Source organism: Manacus vitellinus, unplaced genomic scaffold (genome assembly GCF_001715985.3).
Source record: "Manacus vitellinus isolate BGI_N305 unplaced genomic scaffold, ASM171598v3 scaffold_37_pilon, whole genome shotgun sequence".
NCBI lineage: Eukaryota > Metazoa > Chordata > Aves > Passeriformes > Pipridae > Manacus > Manacus vitellinus.
In genome coordinates, this window is record NW_021940517.1 from 1,326,617 (window position 1) to 1,347,508 (window position 20,892).

Below are 20,892 nucleotides of genomic sequence, written 5' to 3' on the forward strand. Positions count from 1 at the left end.
AGATTGCATATTCGAATAGGAAGATACCAGAATTAGGTTGCTGCTTATGACCTTTTTGTCTACATGAATTTTTTTTTTTTTTTTGGAGTTAATCACTATGCTGTGAGTGACTAGGTTTTTTCTTTGACATGCCCTTCCTTAAATACATGGGACATAGAATGCTTATTTCTCAGGGAGGCAACTGAGATGTAACATTGGAAGTGAAAGGTGCTGATTGCCTAATTGGGAGTGGAAACTGAGTTTTCAGAATACTTAACTTTAAAATAGCAATTTATGTATTACAGTAAGATTACATTTGCTGTAAGTGGCACTAGTAAGTGCCAACCTGTCCACTGAGCAGTCAAGAGCATGGGGCTCCCCATCCTCACCCCCTGTTGGGAGTGGCTGGGCTGCTGTGAAGCCTGGCAGAGGTTGTAACTGGTGGCTGGCAACTTTCTTCAGAGGGAGTCATGCCTGTGCCCTCCTTCGTGCTCAACCTGCTACTTGAGGAATATGTCACTGAGCCAGTTCAGCCTGCTAAACAGGCAAAACGTAATCTGACAGCAGTAGTTTGCTGCTGTGTGAACTGGCTGTGTAAGGCCCCAGTGGCAAAGAAGAGGGAAGGACAAAGGAATGGACCCACTTCTCTTGGTGGGAGTGAGCAGTTAGCATTCCAGCTGTGTCATACTGAAATCTACAGAAGAAACACTTCTATGCAAGAAAACAGAATAGTTCTCTCTTGAGATTTGAGACAGTTTCTCTGATGTGACTATGCAAGATCAGTGTTCTAATTATAAGCACAGACATTGTGTCTAAAGTTGTCAATATTCATTTAAGCAACTGCTTATGAAAAAGTTTGGTTTATGTTTAGTGCTGTGTTTTCTCGCTGGCATAAGAGGTGCTGTGAATCTAAATATTCAGGGTAGCATTTAGCTGCCTAGGCACTTGAGTCTTCCTGGCAGACCTGCAGGAAGCAGGAGAGATTCAGACACCTGGTCTTCATTATGCATCTTTGAGGAAATCTTCAAGGAAGATTCATCTCAAGGACTGAAACAAGAAAGGGGAAATAAGAGAAATACTAGGTATTATCATATAAATACTTGATACACTATTGTTCATTGAGGTCAGAGCACTTCTGCTTATGCGTGAGAGCTATGGTAACATTGATTACTTACCTCCCCCTCACCCTGTTTTTTCCAGTTTGACTCTGCCTGTTCTTGTCAAAACTCAGTTATCATTTGCTTACACATCCAAAACAGAAAGAACCATTCTCAGACATTTCAGGATACAGGTTTTGATCTAAAGCTCTGGCATTGCAACCATGTCAGCCTGGCCCTGGCAGTAAAAACATCTTTGCTTTTCTGTGCATGGTCTCTTTCTTGCATTTGGCTGCATTCTTGTAGCCCAGATGTGAAGTACTACTGGCAAAGTGACACTGGTTCAAGTATTGAAGTTATATACCCTTGCCCCTCCCCAGTGTGCCCCTGAACCAATCTAAAAAAATCAGCGGTGCTGAATGTTTGTTTTACTTCTTTTAATTTTTTTTTCATTTCTCTGAACAAAGCAGCTTCTTTATGGCTTGGGAAGTTATTTGAGTTATTTGAAACTTAGCCACTACCTAAGTATGTTTGGTTTGAGTCATGAGTATCTTATTTTCATTGCTTTGACAAATAGTAAAAACCTAAAGATCCCAAAGCCCTAAAGTAAAGTTAACAACATATTACTATAAAAGTAATTTTATTTTACGTTACAAGTCATCTGATTTTAAAGAAACAGTACTAACTGTTCATATTCTTAAACTGAGGTCACTTAGCCTTTTTCATACTTATGAAAAGTAAAACCTGTAAACTTGCTGGTTTTTTCTTCAGGTTTTTTTTTGGAGGGGGGGCTGGAATAGGGAAGAATTTTCTTTTTTATTTTCTTAAATTTAGCTTTTGTGCAGTTTAACTGTCTGAAGCTTGTCTATTACATTGTGGGCTACGAGGTGGTAATTCCCAACTGTCTTGGCATGCTGAGGTTATGTTAAACATGTTCAATTTAAGTTTCTGTTAAAAATATTCTGTAGCAACATCTTTGTATACTTTTGTACAAAGATTTGGAGGTTTTCTTACTGAGTCTTAAGCAGTTTCTGAAAAGATGTTAAGAAGGTTAGTAATTGTGTATTACTGTAAATTTTAAAAGCATGGGAAAAAAGGGAAGAATAATTTTCTCTCAGAAGCTTACAGTTATTTTGTAACAAAAAACCCAAAGGGTTGGCGTGAGTATATTGCAATTTCACAGAGTTGTCTTTTCAATATACTGTCTTAAGACCTTCACCAAAATTTATGCAGAGGAATCCATATTGATACATCTTTCATATCTATCTATATATATATATGCACATATATATACACACACACATATATATACACATATATGAGAGCATATATGTGCAGCTCCTCATTGAGGAAATGCTAAAAGCAAAATGGTTGGATTTTCAAGCAAAGTCTGAATTGCTGGACTCTGGAAGCGACAGGCAAAACAAGATGAAGAAAATAGAAGTCTTGATATGTTGGCATTAAAATGCAGGTTGTCAGCAGCTGTTTATTCCGATACTTCCAAAAGGTCACTTACATTTTTTTCTCCTCTTTCTGTTTCTTTCCCCTCCTTTTTTTTCACAGGTAGATAAATTTAGTTTGGAAAAAACTCCAGCTATTTATTCCTAATTATAAAAAAAAAATAATCACAAATTATGTATTAATTACTGTAGCTTTGTCTACTTCTTAGACTTTTAACATAAAGGAGTGAAAACTGCTGGAATTCATGTTTAGATTAAGCAGGAATAGCACTTGAAGAAAAGTGTGGTTTTATTTTGATATTTCTTAACCCTTACGGTTTGTTCAGCTTTGCTTATATGTAGAGCAGTCATAAAAGAGCAGGATCCACAGGTGTTTGAGAATGAGTTTAATTTGAGAAATGGATGAATTTAACACTGAGCTCAAATTATTGATATAGAGAATGTTTATGCACTGACCCAGGTTTGCTATGCAAAGCAGCAATCAAGTCTAAGCAAGGCAGAGAGGAAATAAAACATGGAATAGAGAAATAAAAATGGTTGAAATTCAGTAAAGACAGATGCCACAATTATGTGCAGCAGCTACTGTTGATGAAAGTTACATGACAGTACTTAAAAAGAGGAAAAAAATTTTTTAAAACTTGTAAAATTATACTGTTAGCCTAAGAGCTGAACATGTTATCTGTTGAATACAAAAATATAATTTATTTTATGGTTTTTACTTGACCAAGTGCTAGTGGCTAGTACTACACAGAGTGCAGTTTTCCAAATTCAGCATGCAGTAAATGGTAGTCCAAATTGAAATTAAGAAGTGTTTTGGGGTTAGGGTGTTTGGTTTTTTGTTTGTTTGCTTGTTTTCTTTTTAACTATTAAAAAAATCACCTAAAGAAATATTTGGGAGCACTTTACTGTGTATACTAGAAGACTGAGAAACCATTGAGTAGACAGGGGGGGTTTTTGTCCCCTTAAATACAGCTGAGGAATAATGGTAGCACTTCACTGTAAACAATAAGAGTTCAGAAATGTGAAACCACTGTTCAGGTGTTTCCCCTAAGTTCCCAAATCATTAAACCACAGGTGCTTTTGAAGCTTTCCACCATTTGTGTTCATTGTACAGATGAAAGTAAAAGTTTTGTATGAATGGAAAAAGGAAAAACTAGGAGGCTTACCTTGAAGTTATAAATGAAGGTTCACCTCAGCATGCTGTTTATATGTTTTATTTAATTATTTACAACTGCAAAAAGGCTCCAGTTCTAAGAAAAAACACAGGAACCCAACTCCTGATGAAGTCCTGTATCACTGGGCTAGGGATGCCTCCTTTTTTTTTTTTTTCCTCACCTCCTGGGCAGTGATTTGCTTTCATAAAGGGCAAAGTAGAAAGCACTTCCTTGTGTGTTTCTTTGGCATGATGCTGGGGCACTCTTGGAATGTCAGCCTGGTGATGTGGATGCCTATTTGCCTGAGGCAGTACTAGGATCTTGATGCTCATTTCCTGGACCAGTGTACAAGCCACTGGATTGTTACGTTGCACTTTCTTGCAGTTGCAGCTTCTTTCTTCAAGCAAATTTCTTGAAGTTGACATGCCTTGAGTTAGTTCTGGAAAGTGTACTAGATTAGGTACTTTTGGATGTCAGCATGTCAACACTTTCAGATCTCCTAGTTTGAGAATCCCAGATGAAAAAGAGGCATCAGATTTCAGTTTAATTAAGACTGTTTTCCCTGTCAGCATATACTTTAGAAGAGTTTTGGACACCTTGGTAAGTTTTCAGGTGGAACAGAGGTATGCATTAGCAAGGCTAGTACCTTGGTGTACTAGTCTTCTTCCTGGGGAGAAGGAAATACAGTGGTAAATTAAAATATAATACAGCTGGAATACTGCTTAAATAAAAACTGAGATATGCAAAAGAATCTTAATGTACTTAAAAGACTAAATTTAATAGTACTATATAGTGAAATATTATTTTAGTGACATGTTGGTCATACTTTAAAATAAATAACTTTTTATGTTCATAAAACCTGATCTATTCTAGATATACTTTCTGTTTTGAGCATCCTGTTAATTATTGGTAAAATAAAAATTCTAAAGTATGTTAAGACTATGTAAATTGAGTAATTTACTATCTGTGCATGATACATATGTGCTGTTTGATAATAAGGCATATAAAAGAATACTTTCTGTTTTTCAACCTTTCTCCATCAAAAACTGAGTAGTAGAATGAGCTTCATAGTGATTTGTAATGCTCATAAGCTCAGAGGCAAATAGGTTTACGCAGAAGAGATTTTAGAACAGTTGCAGATTATTTTGAAGTTAATTTCATTAGTGACTGATAAAGAATGGACTTGAGTCATGAGTTGAAGTACACTTACTGTCTGTATTGCCTGATCAGAGAATGCTCTGAGGAATGTGTCCACTGTCACAGATTGGGTTTTGTTGGTCTAAGCGTTCATTTAAAAATGTCTTTTGTACCTTGAGATTCAGAGTGTGGAGGTACTTCCCTTCAAAAAGCCATCTGAAGCTAACTCTGATTTAAAAAGACCTGCATTCAGGATTTATTGGTATTTCATTATCTTTTGAGGGAATTTGATATTTATTTAGCAAGTGGTCAGTGTGTAAAAACAATCACAGTATTGTGAAATGCTTCATACCGCTTATTCCCTTTTCTGTAGGGGAATAAAATCATATTTGGATCTCAGTGTAACTGTCTTCATATGAAATTTACTACGCCAAGAATACTGGTGAAGTTAAAATGTTAAAACTTTTATAAGTAGTCCAAAGCCAAAGAAATTAACAGTCTCACTCCTCTGACTGGGTAACATTTGATATTTCATGGTAATTTTAAGTGTCAATATTAAAAATTGCATTCCTCTCTAACAAATATATCCAGGTATTGAGTTTATGCTATGCATTTCACGTGCTAAATTCTTATTTATTTCCTTGAGGATACCAATGCATACAAAACTGTTTTACTTCCATCCCGCAACAGTGAAATATTCAGTGTTAACAGGCTCCTGGGTTTTGATAGCACTCGACAATACAGCTTGTTCCACAAATCTTATTTTACACACTGACACAACTTGAGACAAATATGCAAGAAGAAAATCCTGAGGAGAGATGCAGTCCTGCTGCCTGTTTTATGGAAACTTACCCTTTGTGACAGGGAGTTTCTGCTGGCTCTGCTCTCCGGAGCTGCAACAGCCCTGCAGAGCAGGGGCGTGAGTGTGCCAGCTGGGGTGGTGACAGGGGCTTCCTCTTCTGTCAGCAGATCATAAGGGTTGGATCAGCTCAGTTCAGTCGTGCCGTGAAGCCACAGCTTTGGAAAGATCCAGTGTGGTGGTGTGAGCATGCAGGAACCATTTTGACTGCAGGGCAGATCTGAACTTGGGGCGGTGCCTGGTTTGAAGTTTACTGAGCACAAAGTCTGCGTTGGGGCTTTGAAACAGAGAACAGTATCCTCTTGTGTCATTTAAACATTAAGTTTTTTCATGCCATTAGATTTTTTTTTCAGAATAGTTCTCAAAAGATTCTTTTATAATGCCTTTTGACAATGTTTGACAGCTACCAGCTAGTTTAATGTGTGCAGGAAGACACCCACTTTTTTAATCCAAAATTGTCTTGGTGGGGGCTTAGTATACAATAATAATTTATAATTAAAGACATGCTAAATAACACTAACTTGCTTGACATTTGAAACAGCAGTATGTGATTGTTAATTTAAGCAATTCATCTGTTGTTTCTGTAGGTGAAAACTATGATCAGAAATTCAAAATGTGAAGTAAGCTGTAGTGTTCTCCCTAACCAGGTTCTACTCCTTCAGCATTTCTTTGTAACATTTTTTTTCCACCAACTTTCTGCTTGTGAACTGCTACCATTAGAAACTCAGTGGGAGCAAAAGTCTCTGTTAATTTGCCTGACTGTAACTGCACAATTAATGCAGTTTATCAGCAGGGGTTAAGACAATCAGTGTCTTCTGATGCTTCATGTTATAAAATTACTTCTGTTGTTCAAACAGATACTGTAATTAGTGCATCATTTTAAACTGGTTTTCTGCAGGGCTGGTTTGGAATTTCATCTGATAAAATCATGTATTTTTGCTACTTACCTAAGCACTTATTTTGTTTGCAGGCCTCATCTAAATTAACAGCTTCTATTGAAATATTATTGCCAGGGTTCTTACCTTGTGAGTATAGGTTTGGGGGTGGGGGAGTTGTTTTCCAGAATTTTTTTGTTTGGTTGGTTTTTTCACCAGTCGATTCTGTCAACACTTAGGATTCAGTGGCAAAAATGGAAGGAGGAAACTCCACTTTACAATTGCTAGTGTATTCTAGCATTTAATACCTACTTCTTACACAGATGAGTAGGTTGCTTCATATAAGATAATAAAGGTAACTGTGTTCTGTCCTTGGGACAGGAACAATTGGATTTCACTTAGGTTGGTTTCATGAGACATGGTAAGCCAGTCTTTAAGTGGCACTTATGTGTTAAAATATGGTCCCTCATCTTCTCCCTTTCCCAGTTATAGCACTGATCCTGTGTTGGCACTCAGTAACTCCTTATCGGAAACTCCCTTGTCCAGGAGAAAATGGAGGGAGGGGGGAGACATTTTGTGCCATCAGCATGTTGGCTTGGTTTTGGGAAGGGCTGGTGTGATGCTGGAGCCAGTCACAGTGGGAGAAGTAAGGACTGCCTGGTAAGGGAGTGAACCGTAGCAAGTTGTTACACTGGTCACAAAGTGATACAGTAAGACAACAGTGAGAGATGATTCAAGTGATTTTTGCTTCGTTAGGGCTGGAAACTCTCATGAATATGCTGATATGGAATTATTTGTAGACTGAGACTTCTGAGTGGTTTATTCCTTCCACAATATGTTACAGTATCTGTCTTCTGGATGTTTGTTTTCAATTGTCTCTGCAGCAGAGGTGCCAAAAACTTAAAAATAAAATTCTGTAGCTCAGGTTGGCAGAAGGAACAGTTACGAGAACAGAAGTTGTGTTGAACAACACAAGATGGACAGTTCTTGTAGCCTGTGAAAGGTTGGGAATGACAACTTGAGGGAAAAGTACATTCTTCTTAGATTACTCTGACTTGGAACTGGAATGGTTTGCCAGTTCAACTGTGTCAACAAAAGGTGCTAAAGTAAGATGTAAACTGTACTGAATGATTGATTTATGTTTCTGTTGGACTTACTGATTCAGACACTGTTGCATGGGTACAATACCTATCAATTCTTATTTAAAAATACTAAAATTGGATCAGGACTAGAATTTGTTTATATTGACCTAATTGGTGACTTCTTAGTTAAATTTAACTTCTGTTTTGAAATTGCTTTAAATCAACGTTAACTTTTTTTAAAAATTAACACAACTTCTTTTAAACTGCTCTTTGAATTTTTTTAAAACTTTGATATATATATATATATATGTGAATGTTTTCATTATTCAAAAGAAATATTCATCTAGAACTACTGTCAATTGTAATGTACCTACAGCACAATTTATTAGACAAAATATAGTGTGGTAATTTTACTAAATAGCTGAATTTCTTCTCTCTGCATCTTGCCGCCTCCATTTGACTGCGAGAAATGGTTATGAGGGATTATACTGTTTTTTATATCTTAGGATAATTTTAATTCAAGTTCTTAGAGTGTACTTGAATTAAACCTTTGTGTGGTTTAAAGGACTAAAGCTATTCTGATGCTTTTTAATTTTAGTGTTCAATTTGACATTATATGAAAACATTCTTCCCTTTTACTCTAGCTTTTCTGTGGTTTTTGTCATTCAGTAGGGAGAGCAGCTTGTTTAATAGGTTGGTGAAAACAGAATTTAATAGCTATCACTTCAAGATGAGTGAGAGTGCTAAGGTTCATTCTCAACACTTGCCTGAGCCAGCAGCTTCATTTCTTTAAAAGGTTCCTGCTGTTGGTACTGAGCTGTGTTTGTACCTTTTTAGTCACCTACATTACTGGAAATTGTATGAGATGGAGTGGAAAAAAGTGCATAGGATAGAAGTTGCGCCTTTTTTAATACTATAGGCCATAGCTTTCTGAAAAAAAAATGACATGTGGAAAACTTCTTTCACTCTTAACACATTGCGTTCATTTTTTCATTCTTTCTTTATTGTCTAACTAATATTTCCCTGTCTGCATATAAACAGATACTAGAGAAGTATTTTTCTTTTGGTGTTTATTCCATTTTCCTTTAATGGCATTCTGATAGCTGGAAAAGACTGGATTCTACTTCACCAGTTTCTAATTCTTCAACTTTTTTTTGGGGCAGTTGGCCATACTGTGAAGGTCTTTGTGGTGAGAAGTAAAGTTTGAGGATTTTTAAAGAGTTGATGACAAAATATTTTGTGATGGCTTTCTTTCTGAAAGTATTTCCGCCTTTCAACATCTGAATAATTTTAACAGTTTCAATTAACCTTGACACTTCTTTCCTTTGGGTTTAGAGTTTTCGAAATGTATTGGCTCGATAGAGACCTAACTTTGTACTCCAGTCTAGGTGAGTTTTAATCATCTGCTTTGTGTAGCTTACAGGAAGCTAGTAAGTTCTTGTTAAGTCAGAGGTTGAGAAATTAAGAGGAAAGCTTTGGAATGGGATATGAAGATGTAAATAGGAATGGCCATTAGGGCCCGAGATGCAGGAGGTGTAAGACCACGACTTGAAATTCCTGCGGTATGGTGAGGGGTATGGAAAACACATGACACAAATTAACAGTGAGAGGGACTGCAGTATTTCCTCTCATGGAACAACCTTTCTAATATTCAAGTTTCACTGTATAGATTCAAGTCAATGGCAACCTTTGCCTGCTTTTCAGCTCCCCCCCCCAATTCCTTCCCCAAGAAAATTTCTGTAGTTGTTACTTTTTAATTTTTTGCAGCTAAATTTTGAGGAGTTTTAGCAAGGTTTTTTTTCTTTTAAACTACCTGATACATTGACCTTCATAGCAAGATAAATATTAAGTAGTCCATTATTCTGTATAGGTACTCTGAGGATAGTGAGTATATATATGCACAGGCAAGAGAATGAAGGCAAATCTGTTTACAGAATAGACCATATTTAAGGATACTGAAATTTCTGCCAAACAAGGAGCACAGTGAAATTTCATCTGCCATTTATGTTGTTCTTAATGTTCTTTAATTTAGCAGACAAGACAGTTTGGTTGTAATTAAGCTTTTCTAATACTGTTGTTCCCAAGGTTGTGGCATAAATCACTTCACTCTATACTTTCCCGTGTCTTCACTGTCTCCATTTTTCCTGTATAATTCTTCCATAAACAATCTTTGGGATGCAGGAAAACTTCATGCTGTAAATTATGTCTTGTGTATGTAATTTTGAATATATGCAATTGAATTTCTCTTTCTCCAAGCCTTAGTCAGGTTTTCTGATTTTCCTGGTGCCATTTCTTTCTTCAGTGTGCATACTCTTCCTGCTGTGGTAACAAATGTTTTTTTTCCCAAAATAATTCTCATGACAATTTCTCTTACTCCTTGTTGCTTTTTCAGTAGGTAGACCTGGCAACTACGCTGAATTGCTCAACAGTTGCTACTGAAAGACAAGGGGCAGTGGGCACACTGAAAGGAAAGAAGTTACATTTAAACCTAAGAAAAAGCTTTTTTTATCGTCACTGAACACTGAGCAGGTTGCTCAGAGAGGTGATGGAGTCTCCATCCCTGGAGATGTTTAAAACCTAGCCCTTCCCAACATGCATGAGTTTAACATGAATAGGAGGTTTGGACTGGGTGATGTTCAGGGTCCCTTCCCACCTCAGCTGTTCTCTGAATCTGTGATGTGAATCTGGTTTGTCTTATCTGCAATTCACTCCAAGACCACCACATCTCTTAGTTTCTTTGTACTGAGTAAGCAGCAGGGCAAATTGTAGTCATTTTGTCCTGCCCTTCTTTTCAGCATTTTCTCCCAAAAAATTTTCAAAAGAAAACCCTAATCAACCCTTAAAATCTCGGAACATATTTCATGAGTCTTAAGAAAGATACTTTCCTCCTTGCGTTCCAGGTATATTCAGTTTACCAGTTCAGACTTCCTCAACAATGTTTTGTTGTAGTCAAAGAGGTTTCAAGACTTGTTGCACAGAGGATTAGTTTAATATAAGTAAAGATTTTACTTGGGGGAAAATACATTTTTCCAAACCATCCTTTTAGGATTTAAAAGGAGAATGAGGTAACATAAAAAATTGCAGCTCTTAACTACAAGAGGTTACAGGTTCTCTCTCTCCAATCAGCATAACCCCGTTGTATATTTTGCATCTGACTTTCTGTTTCAATGAATGAGCTAGTATGGACCTGAATTTCCTAATTTTGGTAAAAACAAACAAATAAATAATCAATTATACATATTGGTATAACATTCAACTAGAATTTTCAGCAGAGCAAAAGACATTTCTTAGAAAACTGTTAAGCCACTAAGAAAACAACTTTGTGGGACAGAAGGGAAGCACTGGAGGAGTTCAAAGCCCCAGTGCATTGAGGTAGAACAGAAGAAATTGGAAGCCCATTCCAAACTCTGTCTTTTTTGTTTTTGTTACTAACTGTTTTTTCAAAACACAGTACGGACTTTTATTCTTCTTAACCTTTCTTTCAGTCTTTCCATTTGACTTAATAAATGGTACTCTAAGCAACAAGACTTCTATTAATGTACTTCATGACCATAGAAGAGCATGTCATAGTCATACACTAGTTCAGTTATCTTACTGATAAGTAGTTTTTATGATTGCTTGTGCTGTAAGGTCTGACCTTAATAATACCTGTAATTATTGACCTTACACATGATGCGTTCTACCTAAAAGTAAATTAGGAGAAAAAAAAAATCTTCTGTATCATTTGTTTGTCCTATGTACATCTTCTTTGTTCTCTTTTCTAACTGAACGAAAAATTCTCATGCTGCAACAGATAATTTGGAGTACAGCATCAGTACTTGATGTAACATTAATCTGAAACTTTTAAATAGCGAAAAACCAAGAGGCAGGCTACCTTCTTTTCAATAACAAAGAAAGAGTTTTTTGTTTTCTAAAAATTACGAATCATGAATACACTACAACAATGTGGATTTTAAATTTTGCTGCTGACAGATGGTAAGTCCTCCAAGTTTTCCAAGTTTTTGAAACTTTGCACCCTATTATTTTCATTATGAAAGAAATTGATACGGCACCGTAAGGCCTCTTTGTTTACCCACACTATTTATATAGTGTTTAATTGCATAGTAGCTAAAACTGCATTTAGGCATTCCTTATCTTTTGGAAACAGAACTTGCTGTTTTTCTTGGGGTCACCTTTCCTTGTCATTTGTCCATTTGTCTCTCTTGGCCTTCCCCCCCCATATGATACTGCAGTAGTGCAGGTTGTCATGCATCTTGAGTTAGGAACTAGTACCTTTTCCATTCCAGCATTGTGTCAGTACAAGAAGAGGTAATTGCATGTTTCTTGCTCTGCCCTCTGCTGGTTTAGGAACCTTCTCTCGTTCATCCTACGTGTAACATAATATTTTGTACTACCTCATATTAATATAGCTTGTCACCATCTTAAAAGAAAACAACTCACTCCTGCTTTAGACTAAAAAAATAATAATAAGCAGAATTGTTTAAATAGTAATAGTGGAGTTTTGATCATGATTGAATAAATAGGATGCAAATACCTTGTCATAGATAGTTCTTTCAAAGATTAAATTGCAACAGAGAACATGTTATAACTCAGCTGCACTTGGCGTTGGGTTCTGTTCCATAAATAAGGATTATTTTTCTCTCTTCTTCGCTTCTGAAATTCATAGAGCTATTTTCACAGCCACCTTTGTTTACAAAGTTGGCTAAGATAACCCCACACCACTGTAGCTGGTAGTATGGATTAGTGCATATGTGCATGTTACATAAATAGTGAAAAGAAGTTTCCTTCCAAGTACTGATTCTTTTACATAAATTTTCCTTTTATCTATCATGATTCTGTTTTTTTCCCCATTTTTATCCTTATCCATTCCAGACAACATTTTAGACTTAGCTGAATTAAAAAGAAAATATTTGAAGGAACAGTGATCCCTCAAGTATATATGAATATAAAGTACTGTGAGCATTTGTTGGTATTACATCTTCAAATATTTCCTCAGCATGTCTGATTTCCTGGAAGAACTTTTCATGAAATTTGGGGGAAAAGACACATTTGTGATTAAAGAAAATTAGACATGCAAAATTAAAGTGTGAATTGCGGTTAAAGCACAAATGTGTATCTTACAAATAGGAGACTCTTATATTATGTCCAGTATTTTAAATTTCAGATAAGTGGGGTTTATTTGTGTGGACCTTTTTTTAGATTCAAAAGTTGTAATAAACATTTCTCATTTTTTACTTGTTTTATTACATTTTAGATATTTTCAGATTTAAGTGAGGTTTTGGGGAAATTTAACTAGCTGTATTTACAGCTTAAAAAAGTTGTTGGGAAGTTTCTTCTATGTTGTTTCATTATATAATTTTTTTAACGACTTGAGTGTGTTATTTAAGTTTATTGATATCTGTTGTTTAAAATTGTCTACATAAGAAGTGTTTTATTTAGCTTGCTCTCCCTTTCTGAAAACATTTCTGAGATTTATCTTTGGGATTATTAATGCCATGGGTGTGACAGAATACCTATCTAATGATGAAAGTCTTGTCATGTGCACTTCTGTGACTTCAGTATTAAAACCACGCCATCTCTCTTGCCTTCATCCAGTACATGTAGCTCTGCTTTGAAAATTACAACTTCTAGTCCTTTTCTCGTGCTTGAGTCTTGAATCTTTTCTTCATGAGTATTTAAAAATGATTTTTAACACTGAAGAATTGCTTTCTTTTCCTTTGGAGTGATTCACATGGAGTTTCTAACTATGATGTCTCTTTCACTTTTCTTCAAAAGATTACGTTGCTTAACCACTAATATATCTTATGTCTTTAACTCTCAAAAGGCTGCAAAGAATATTTAAAGTAAGACTGTGTTTGTAATTCTTCTTGTTCTTATTCCTTTGTTCAACCGGGAAAGGTAGTCTAAGAAACAGCATTTGTATTGTAGTCTTAAAAAAAATTAATAGGGTATGAGGTTCTAAAACACAAACAAATCCCCAAAAAAGTATTTTGAAGCCTAAGTTCCTATAAAACAAAATAGTCTCCAAAGTATGAAGAAATATGGCTGAAAATACAGTTCATACAATTCACAGAATTTGTCTACTGCTTACGTGATTACTTCATACAGAATGTGTTTCATAGCTTCCATGTATTAATTTTTTTTAGGAAGAACAGAACCGAGGCAAGCCCAACTGGGAACACCTGAATGAAGATTTACATGTACTTATCACTGTGGAGGATGCTCAGAACAGAGCAGAAATAAAACTGAAGAGGGCTGTTGAAGAAGTAAAAAAGTTACTGATACCTGCAGTAAGTATTTGTATGCAAGCCTTTGATTTCCATTTTCAAAGTTGCTTTTGAAATACAACTAATACTGCAGCAGTAAGAGTAAGCCTGCAGAGTGGCATCCTAAAATGAAGTTTAGATATTCTCTTGTAATACTCTAATGATCTTTAAAATGTCTCATCCAAGATTGAATTATTCCTTACAACAGATTAGTATTTCAAAGAGATGTTGGGGGGGTTTTGCCTGTTTTTTAGATATAGATGCAGGAAATTATCACCTTTAAAAGGCAAAAACTATTTGCAAACACTAGTTTTCTCTTTTTCAGTATTACTATGCATCATTTTAAGGCTGGGGAAATATGACATGCTTTTATGTTTCACTTTGAGATGATTCTGATACTTTAGGAAAAGAAGGCATGTTTTTTTTTGATCATCACATTAAACACTTTCCAAAAAGAACAAAATCCTTTAGTATCAGCTCTCCTGTCACTATACGTGAATGTAGGGAAACTGGAAAATGGGTTGTCTTTTTTATTTCCTGATAATATAAACTGCCTTCTGGCCAGCTAGATGACTTCAAGCCTCTTGCAGAGACCAGAATTGCCCTGTGAGAGCCCTTCTGTTAGATATTCTCTGTATTGTCACGCAAAGCAAGTGTGGCTGTATGGTGTATCATTAACTTGCATCTTGTGCTCATTCTTACCACCACTTTTGTGCCACTGTAAAATGATAAGAATAAATTGTATCTTTTTCAGTGGTGGAAAAATTTTCCATATTATGAGGAAAATATGAGGTGATCTTGAGAAAGAAAGTATTAGGTGGTATTAAAATGACTACTGATTTTGGGTGCTTAGTGAATGCTAATAGATGCTGGCTGTGAGGAAATTTGTGGTGACACATGGTGTCTCTATAAGCAAATTTATTCAGAACACATTTTTAAAAGTTACTAAAGATAGGGAGAGAGACTTAATTCTTGAATTATCAAAAAATGGTAGAATATCAAGCAGGAGGTATGAAAAAATGTAATTTACACCTCTGACATTGCACATTGTCAGTTTCTGAAAGCAGAAAAATCACTAGAGAAAGTAGATCATCAGAATTTATTAATTTATTAAAGAGACTTTGAGCACATTAGGGTTGAGTTTATAGTCAGGATTAGAAATGGTAGAAAGAAAAAGACTTTTTATATGGGCAAAACTTGGAAACCCTTATGTTTGTTCTCTAAGTACTACAGAGCAAATAGTTTTAAAAACATGCAGCTTAAATTTCCATGCGAAATTTTGTCATAGATCTGATTCTTTTACCTCCCTCTTATTGCTGAATAATGTGACTGAAGGGTCAACTTCAAGATCACGTGATAGGTCACAAGCCCCCAGTATGTCTGAAGTACTGATGTGTATACTCTGTGTATGTTTGTGTTACACTTGTTTTGCGGAGCTGTTGGATGGGTGTGTTTTGAGCCTCAAAAAAAAATTTAATGCATTAGTAGTTTTTTCATTGTGGTATTGTCAGCCAAATCTTTGTCTTGAAAACACTCTGGCTCATTTAGTAACTTAATCAGTTGGGGAAGCACTGTAATCCTCATTACAGAAATAATTGGTTTTCCCCTTTAATAGAAAACAACAACACAGGGCTAACTATTGTTCAAATAGAGCATCAGTTGAAATACACTTTGTCAGTTCACTTCATTATCATCTTTATATGTTATACATAGGCATAAGAGATTTAGGTGGTGCGCATTACTTGTGCAAGAGTTAAAGGTCTGCTGGCTCTAATTTCTCAAAATTATGCCTTGCTGAAACAGGCATGTGGAATACATACTAATGAATTATTATATAGGTGAACTTGTTTTTTGCACCACCTATTGCATCTGCTCAATTAGTATAAAAAATGGCTGTTTAATCAAATTATGGTTTCAGGCAGTTTGAGAGCTGAAAAATTCAGTTTAGTATTAAATTATACAAATTGAAAACTTCTGAGGGAAGCCATAAACCTTCAAATAATCAGGAGAACGATGAAGAAAAAAGGAAATACTAGCAAATTATAACAATATGGGTGAAATTGTGGGTATTGGAAGATTGCAAAGATACTCTAAAATGTATGAACAGAAAATTGGAAATTCCCTTTCTTGTGGTAGAATACCTGCAATTATTATTGTTTTTCAAATGAATATAAAAGGATTAAAATTGATATGTAAATGTATTTGTTTTATTGCAGTCCAACTTGATTAAAGTTTGAGACTGTGGGAGAGAAGACTCATTCTCGTTCTTGCTATAGAATGACAATGCTTTGAGTTTCTGAGATAAATTTCAGAAATGTGTTAGTGTTCTAGTGCTAAGAGATGGGAATTAGTTGCTAATTTCTTCGAATGATCAGTTATTTTTGTACTCAAGATGTTAAAAAGCCTAATTTCCTAAAACAGATTTCTCTTTGAATGTACTTGGGTGAACAGAGACTGTTTCAGTACTAAAGTGTGTTTCTTTATGAACCTGTATCACTAATGATTTTTTTTTCCTTATGGATTTGAATTAATAGATTTTTAACAAGATGGTCGTATAGTCAAGCAGTTTATCTTTAGAAATAACGAGGACAACTTGAGGCAGGCTGGCTGAACATGCCATTTTCCTCTTCCCAAGGAGAAGGGCCAATATTTTTTTTTAATTATTATTAATTTATATTTAATTTCCATTTCTTTGGTATGAAACCTTTTTTTAATTTTGACTGTACTTCATGTTCCATAGGACTAATTCCTTTCCTCTTCCCATAGTTCAGTGAGATACTGGTCATTATCTAGACCTGCAATATCATATGGTATTGCTTCTTCCATGTTTTTCTTTGAAAAAAAGCTGAAACAATAGTCTGCAGACTTCTGAGATCCCATTGAGCTGTACTGTCCTTATGCCTCCTTCTGAAGCGAATCCTGCAGATTATTGATCTCTCTTTATTTTGAGAGCTTTGAGAGCTGTGTGTTATTTGCAAGAGTTCAGTAAGGATGGGTGGTTCTCTTGCAAAGCAAAGGCAAAAGGTCCTCTGGATTGTGCACTGCAGAATGTAAGAAAAAACACAGGACTTGTGTAAGTGGAGGTGCATAAGTATAACATATGGAATTAGAGCATCAATAAGGGTTTGAAATTGTTCTTTGAGGTCCTGGACTTTAGGGCTCAATTCTTCTGCCAGAAATATGTTAGGCTTCTGCATTTCTAAGAACTCTTCTAGCTGAATGTGTTTCTATAGATACTCCTTTCATTTTACAGATGTCCAGGTCTCTTTAATTGCTAATTCACCTTTATCCTATCCTCTGTATAGGATGAGGCAGATACAACAGAATTAAAATTACGGACAAATACTTTTTACCCCTTTTTCCCTTGACGCCACATGTTTCCTTTCTGAGGAAAAGATTGTATTTCTGGGTTTCTGCTTAGCTATTCTAATTTGGTCTGGAATAATTGTTATTCAGATTTTCTGTAGTGCTCTTCTTGTGTTGGGGCAACTGTGGTTTTACTTGGTTGCTGCCTCCATCTTCTCTGAAGACAACTACAACACAATATTAATTGGTGATGCTCACTGTCAAACTGTGTATATCATTTGCCGCTACAACAATGGAATTTTAAAGTTGTGATGAGTAGGAAATAGTGTTTCAGTAGAAGATTTTTATTTTGTTCATACATTTGGATCTTGCCTGTAGTAGTGATTTTAGGCTTTTCAGTCTTGAATATCTTTAAATTTATCTGTATGGGAAAGTAAATGTGCTGTACACAGCATGATTTTTACAAATAGGACGGTTTTTGATAGTGATGCTTATTACGTACTCATTTACTAACTGTCCTCCTTCTGTTTACTCCTGTTACTAGAGACGTTATTTTGGTAGTATTTCTATATTTAGTCACTTGTATATGCATTTTCTTTGTATAACAGTTGAGAATGTAATGAAGGAAAAATAGTATTGGTAGAATGGTTTATTTTTCAGTTGGATAAGCTAAAAGCAGTTCTGTCCCAAAGACTGCCTTCAGCAAGTGTCATGTGGTAGGGCTTGTTTATTTATTAAAGTAAATTTCTAGTACCTTCCTTATAGGTAGAGTTGTAAATTTTCATTATGGTTTAGTTTCATCTACTTACAGTAAGCTGAAGGATGTCTTAATTTTTACCCTGAGAACTTTGTGTGCTGTGAATTCCATGAAAAAAAAGATAGTAGAAAAAAATTAAGAATTTTTAACCATGCTTTAGCCTTATTTAAAAAAAGTTGATATTATAGTAATACTGTACATAATTTGTTGCTCTGTAATTAGGAGTAGCAAAAGCTTGAAATTTGAAAGATATTAGGAGAAGATTTCATTTGTTCTAGCTATCTAAAAGGCCACAATAAATTGTGCATGCAACTTTGGCTTCCCTGAATAGCTCTTTCTAATTCATTATTGCATGGTGTGTTGGTTTTACATTTTTGCTTTTGCAAATGAGAAGAATATAATGCTGCCTTCTATAGTTTCCCTGTTGAAATGTTGGTCATGCTGTGCAATCCATTGTTTGCTGCTTATTTAATTCAAGTTGTGAAATTAGTAAGTGATACAGTAGCAGAAAAAGGATAATGCTGTCCTTAAAATGTTTTTAGGAAATTGCTATATTACACCTGTTTTGTCAGTTCAGATACAAGTCCCTCACAGTGCAAGTCGTGTAAGTGATCACTTACCCTGTGGTAGTGAAGCAGCCAAATGCCTTGGCACTGACTACTGGATAACATGGTAAACTTTTTGATGTGGAGGAGAGGTGATAGCATGTTATTTTTAGTAGTGTGAAGTGGACTTAATGTTTCCATGACAGTATGAACCAAGGGCTGCTGCAGTCCTGCCATTCCTTCATGATTTGCTGTTCCTGCTTCCTGTTTTGCATCAGAAAGTATTGGCCTTCATCTGACCGCGTAGTGAGTCCATTTGGCAGACAGCTTAACCTTGTCCTAGCTGACTTGCTATGGAGTTAGGTCTGTTTTAGCACTGACAGAAGTGAGGGAGTGGTGACAGGCAGACAGGGAAAAATGAAATTGTAGCAGACCACCCTTAAATAAACTTAAACTTCTATACAACGGCAAGTATGTTCACCTGCAAATAGGATGAGAACAAAATATCCTGCTGCAGTGAGTTTCTGATTAAGACAGTGGAAAACAAAGAGAATTGTAGGTGTTCCTCTTGTTTTCTGCTGTCCAGTATGTCTAGTACTGGTAATTTCAGTAGCTTATTTACCAATTAAATAGAATATTAGTTATGTTGAGCAGTCCTTAAGTAAGTTCTGCTATTCATTTTAATGGTCTTATTTTGCTGAAAATTTTTACTGTAATGCAAGTCTGAGTTTTAAAAAATGAGAACAAGAATGTCTTAGAACTGTTAACTTGGAAAGTGTTTACATATTGTACTTGATATGCTACTGCAGTGTTAGATTTTTGAGTTTACATTAGTATTGACTATTAACAAAATTATTTTGGGCCAGCTGCAAGTGAGAAGTGGCTCTCTCCATTGTTGTATTTTGTGCTGGAAACTGTAGACCAGTAGTTGCCCACCACCAAAATAATGTCTCTTGATGGAAATGATTTTTTGAGACCATATTTACTACAGCATATCTAAACGATTGTCAACTTAATTGAAGTAACTCTAGTGTAAACTCCGTTAAATTCCTCAGCTGTCCTGAAGTGATCATTGTAGTACAAAGGGGAAAACTAATATTGTTCATTAGAATATTGTTCAGAGTGACAGAGCACTAGAACAAGCTGCCCAGAGAGGTTGTGGAGTCTCCTCTGGACATATTCAGAAACCCCCCTGGATGCCATACTGTGCAACCTGCTCTGGGCAAACCTGCTTTAGCAGAGGGGTTGGAATAGATGGTCTCATGAGGCCCCTTCCAAGCCCAACCATTCCGTGATTCTGTGATGAGAATAATTTTGGAAGGTGATATAAAATGTCCTTTTTATATTAAGATTATAAATTTGTTTTCAACTTTCCATTTTCAGAAAGTTGGCAAATAGTTAAAGGGTAAATACAAATTTATGATGATCTGTGCTCTCATGTATTTCAACTGATTGTTTTACAAATTTGGACATGTAGTCATAATCAGATATAATTATGTAAATATGTCTAGTTTTATTAGCTTACAACTTAGGTAGCAGTTCATATGAATTCTTGTTCTCCCTAGGCTTTCCTTATACTTGTGGAAGAAAGAAGCTTCAATAGTTATGTCTAAGAACCTTAATCCCTCTATTACTCTGAGTCTTCTGGACATCTTTGATGGCTTCTAGAAGCCAAGGAAATCAGTTCATTGTACCTTCCTAAAGTTACTGTTGAATACCCTATCTCTTTTTCCCTTTTCCTTCTCCTCCGTCCTCTGTATTAATTAATTTAAGGTGTTACAAATGTATAACTTGAGAAATGGTAGATCTAATTCCTGAAAAAGACCTTGGGAAACTTACAAAATAGTCTCTTCTCAAAGGGAAACAAAGAAGCTCTGTTGCCTGAAACTCAGTAGGCACATGCCCTTCCAAAGCAGGATTATGCATTGATTAGGAGCTCTAATTAGGTTCTGCATGGGTTTTGCCTGTCTTCCAGAGATGTACTTAATCTGTTTGGGTTTTTGGTAGCATAGTTGTGGAAGAAAAAATGGTAAAAATTGTATTGACCTGTTCTGGTAATTAATTTTGTGATATCTGTAACTTCTTCTTAATTTTTCATCCCATTTTTTAAACTTGCTTCCTCTAGTCCTGGCTATTTTTCCAGTGCTTCCTGTAGTCTTTTTTTTCTTCTTTTTATTTCTTCTTCCATACCTTTGTTCTTTTTCTATTGATGGTCATGGAGCAGAAAGTGTAGGTTGGGACCTTTATATAAAATCTTGTTAAAGTATTTCTCTACTTATTCAAAAAGTAGATGATTAAACTAAGGTTCTCCTTGTCTGTCCATCTAAAGATGGTGATAAAACTGCATAAAAATGCATTATTTTTCTTATCCTTCA

The 20,892-nt window shown here is 35.6% G+C and overlaps 1 protein-coding gene across 7 annotated transcripts in view; it reads left to right on the forward strand.

Moving 5' to 3' along the window:
• The window catches only part of QKI (QKI, KH domain containing RNA binding), a 153,444-nt gene that overhangs the window by 87,983 nt on the left and 44,569 nt on the right, over window positions 1–20,892 (forward strand). For all 7 annotated transcript variants that reach the window (XR_003915963.1, XR_003915964.1, XM_018077376.3 and 4 more), the window contains exon 4: window positions 13,790–13,933. Coding sequence is in view for 5 of the 7 variants with exons in the window: in XM_018077376.3 (XP_017932865.1) it covers window positions 13,790–13,933 (144 nt within the window). In the remaining 2 variants the exon portion in view is untranslated. The remainder of the gene's footprint in view (window positions 1–13,789; window positions 13,934–20,892) is intronic.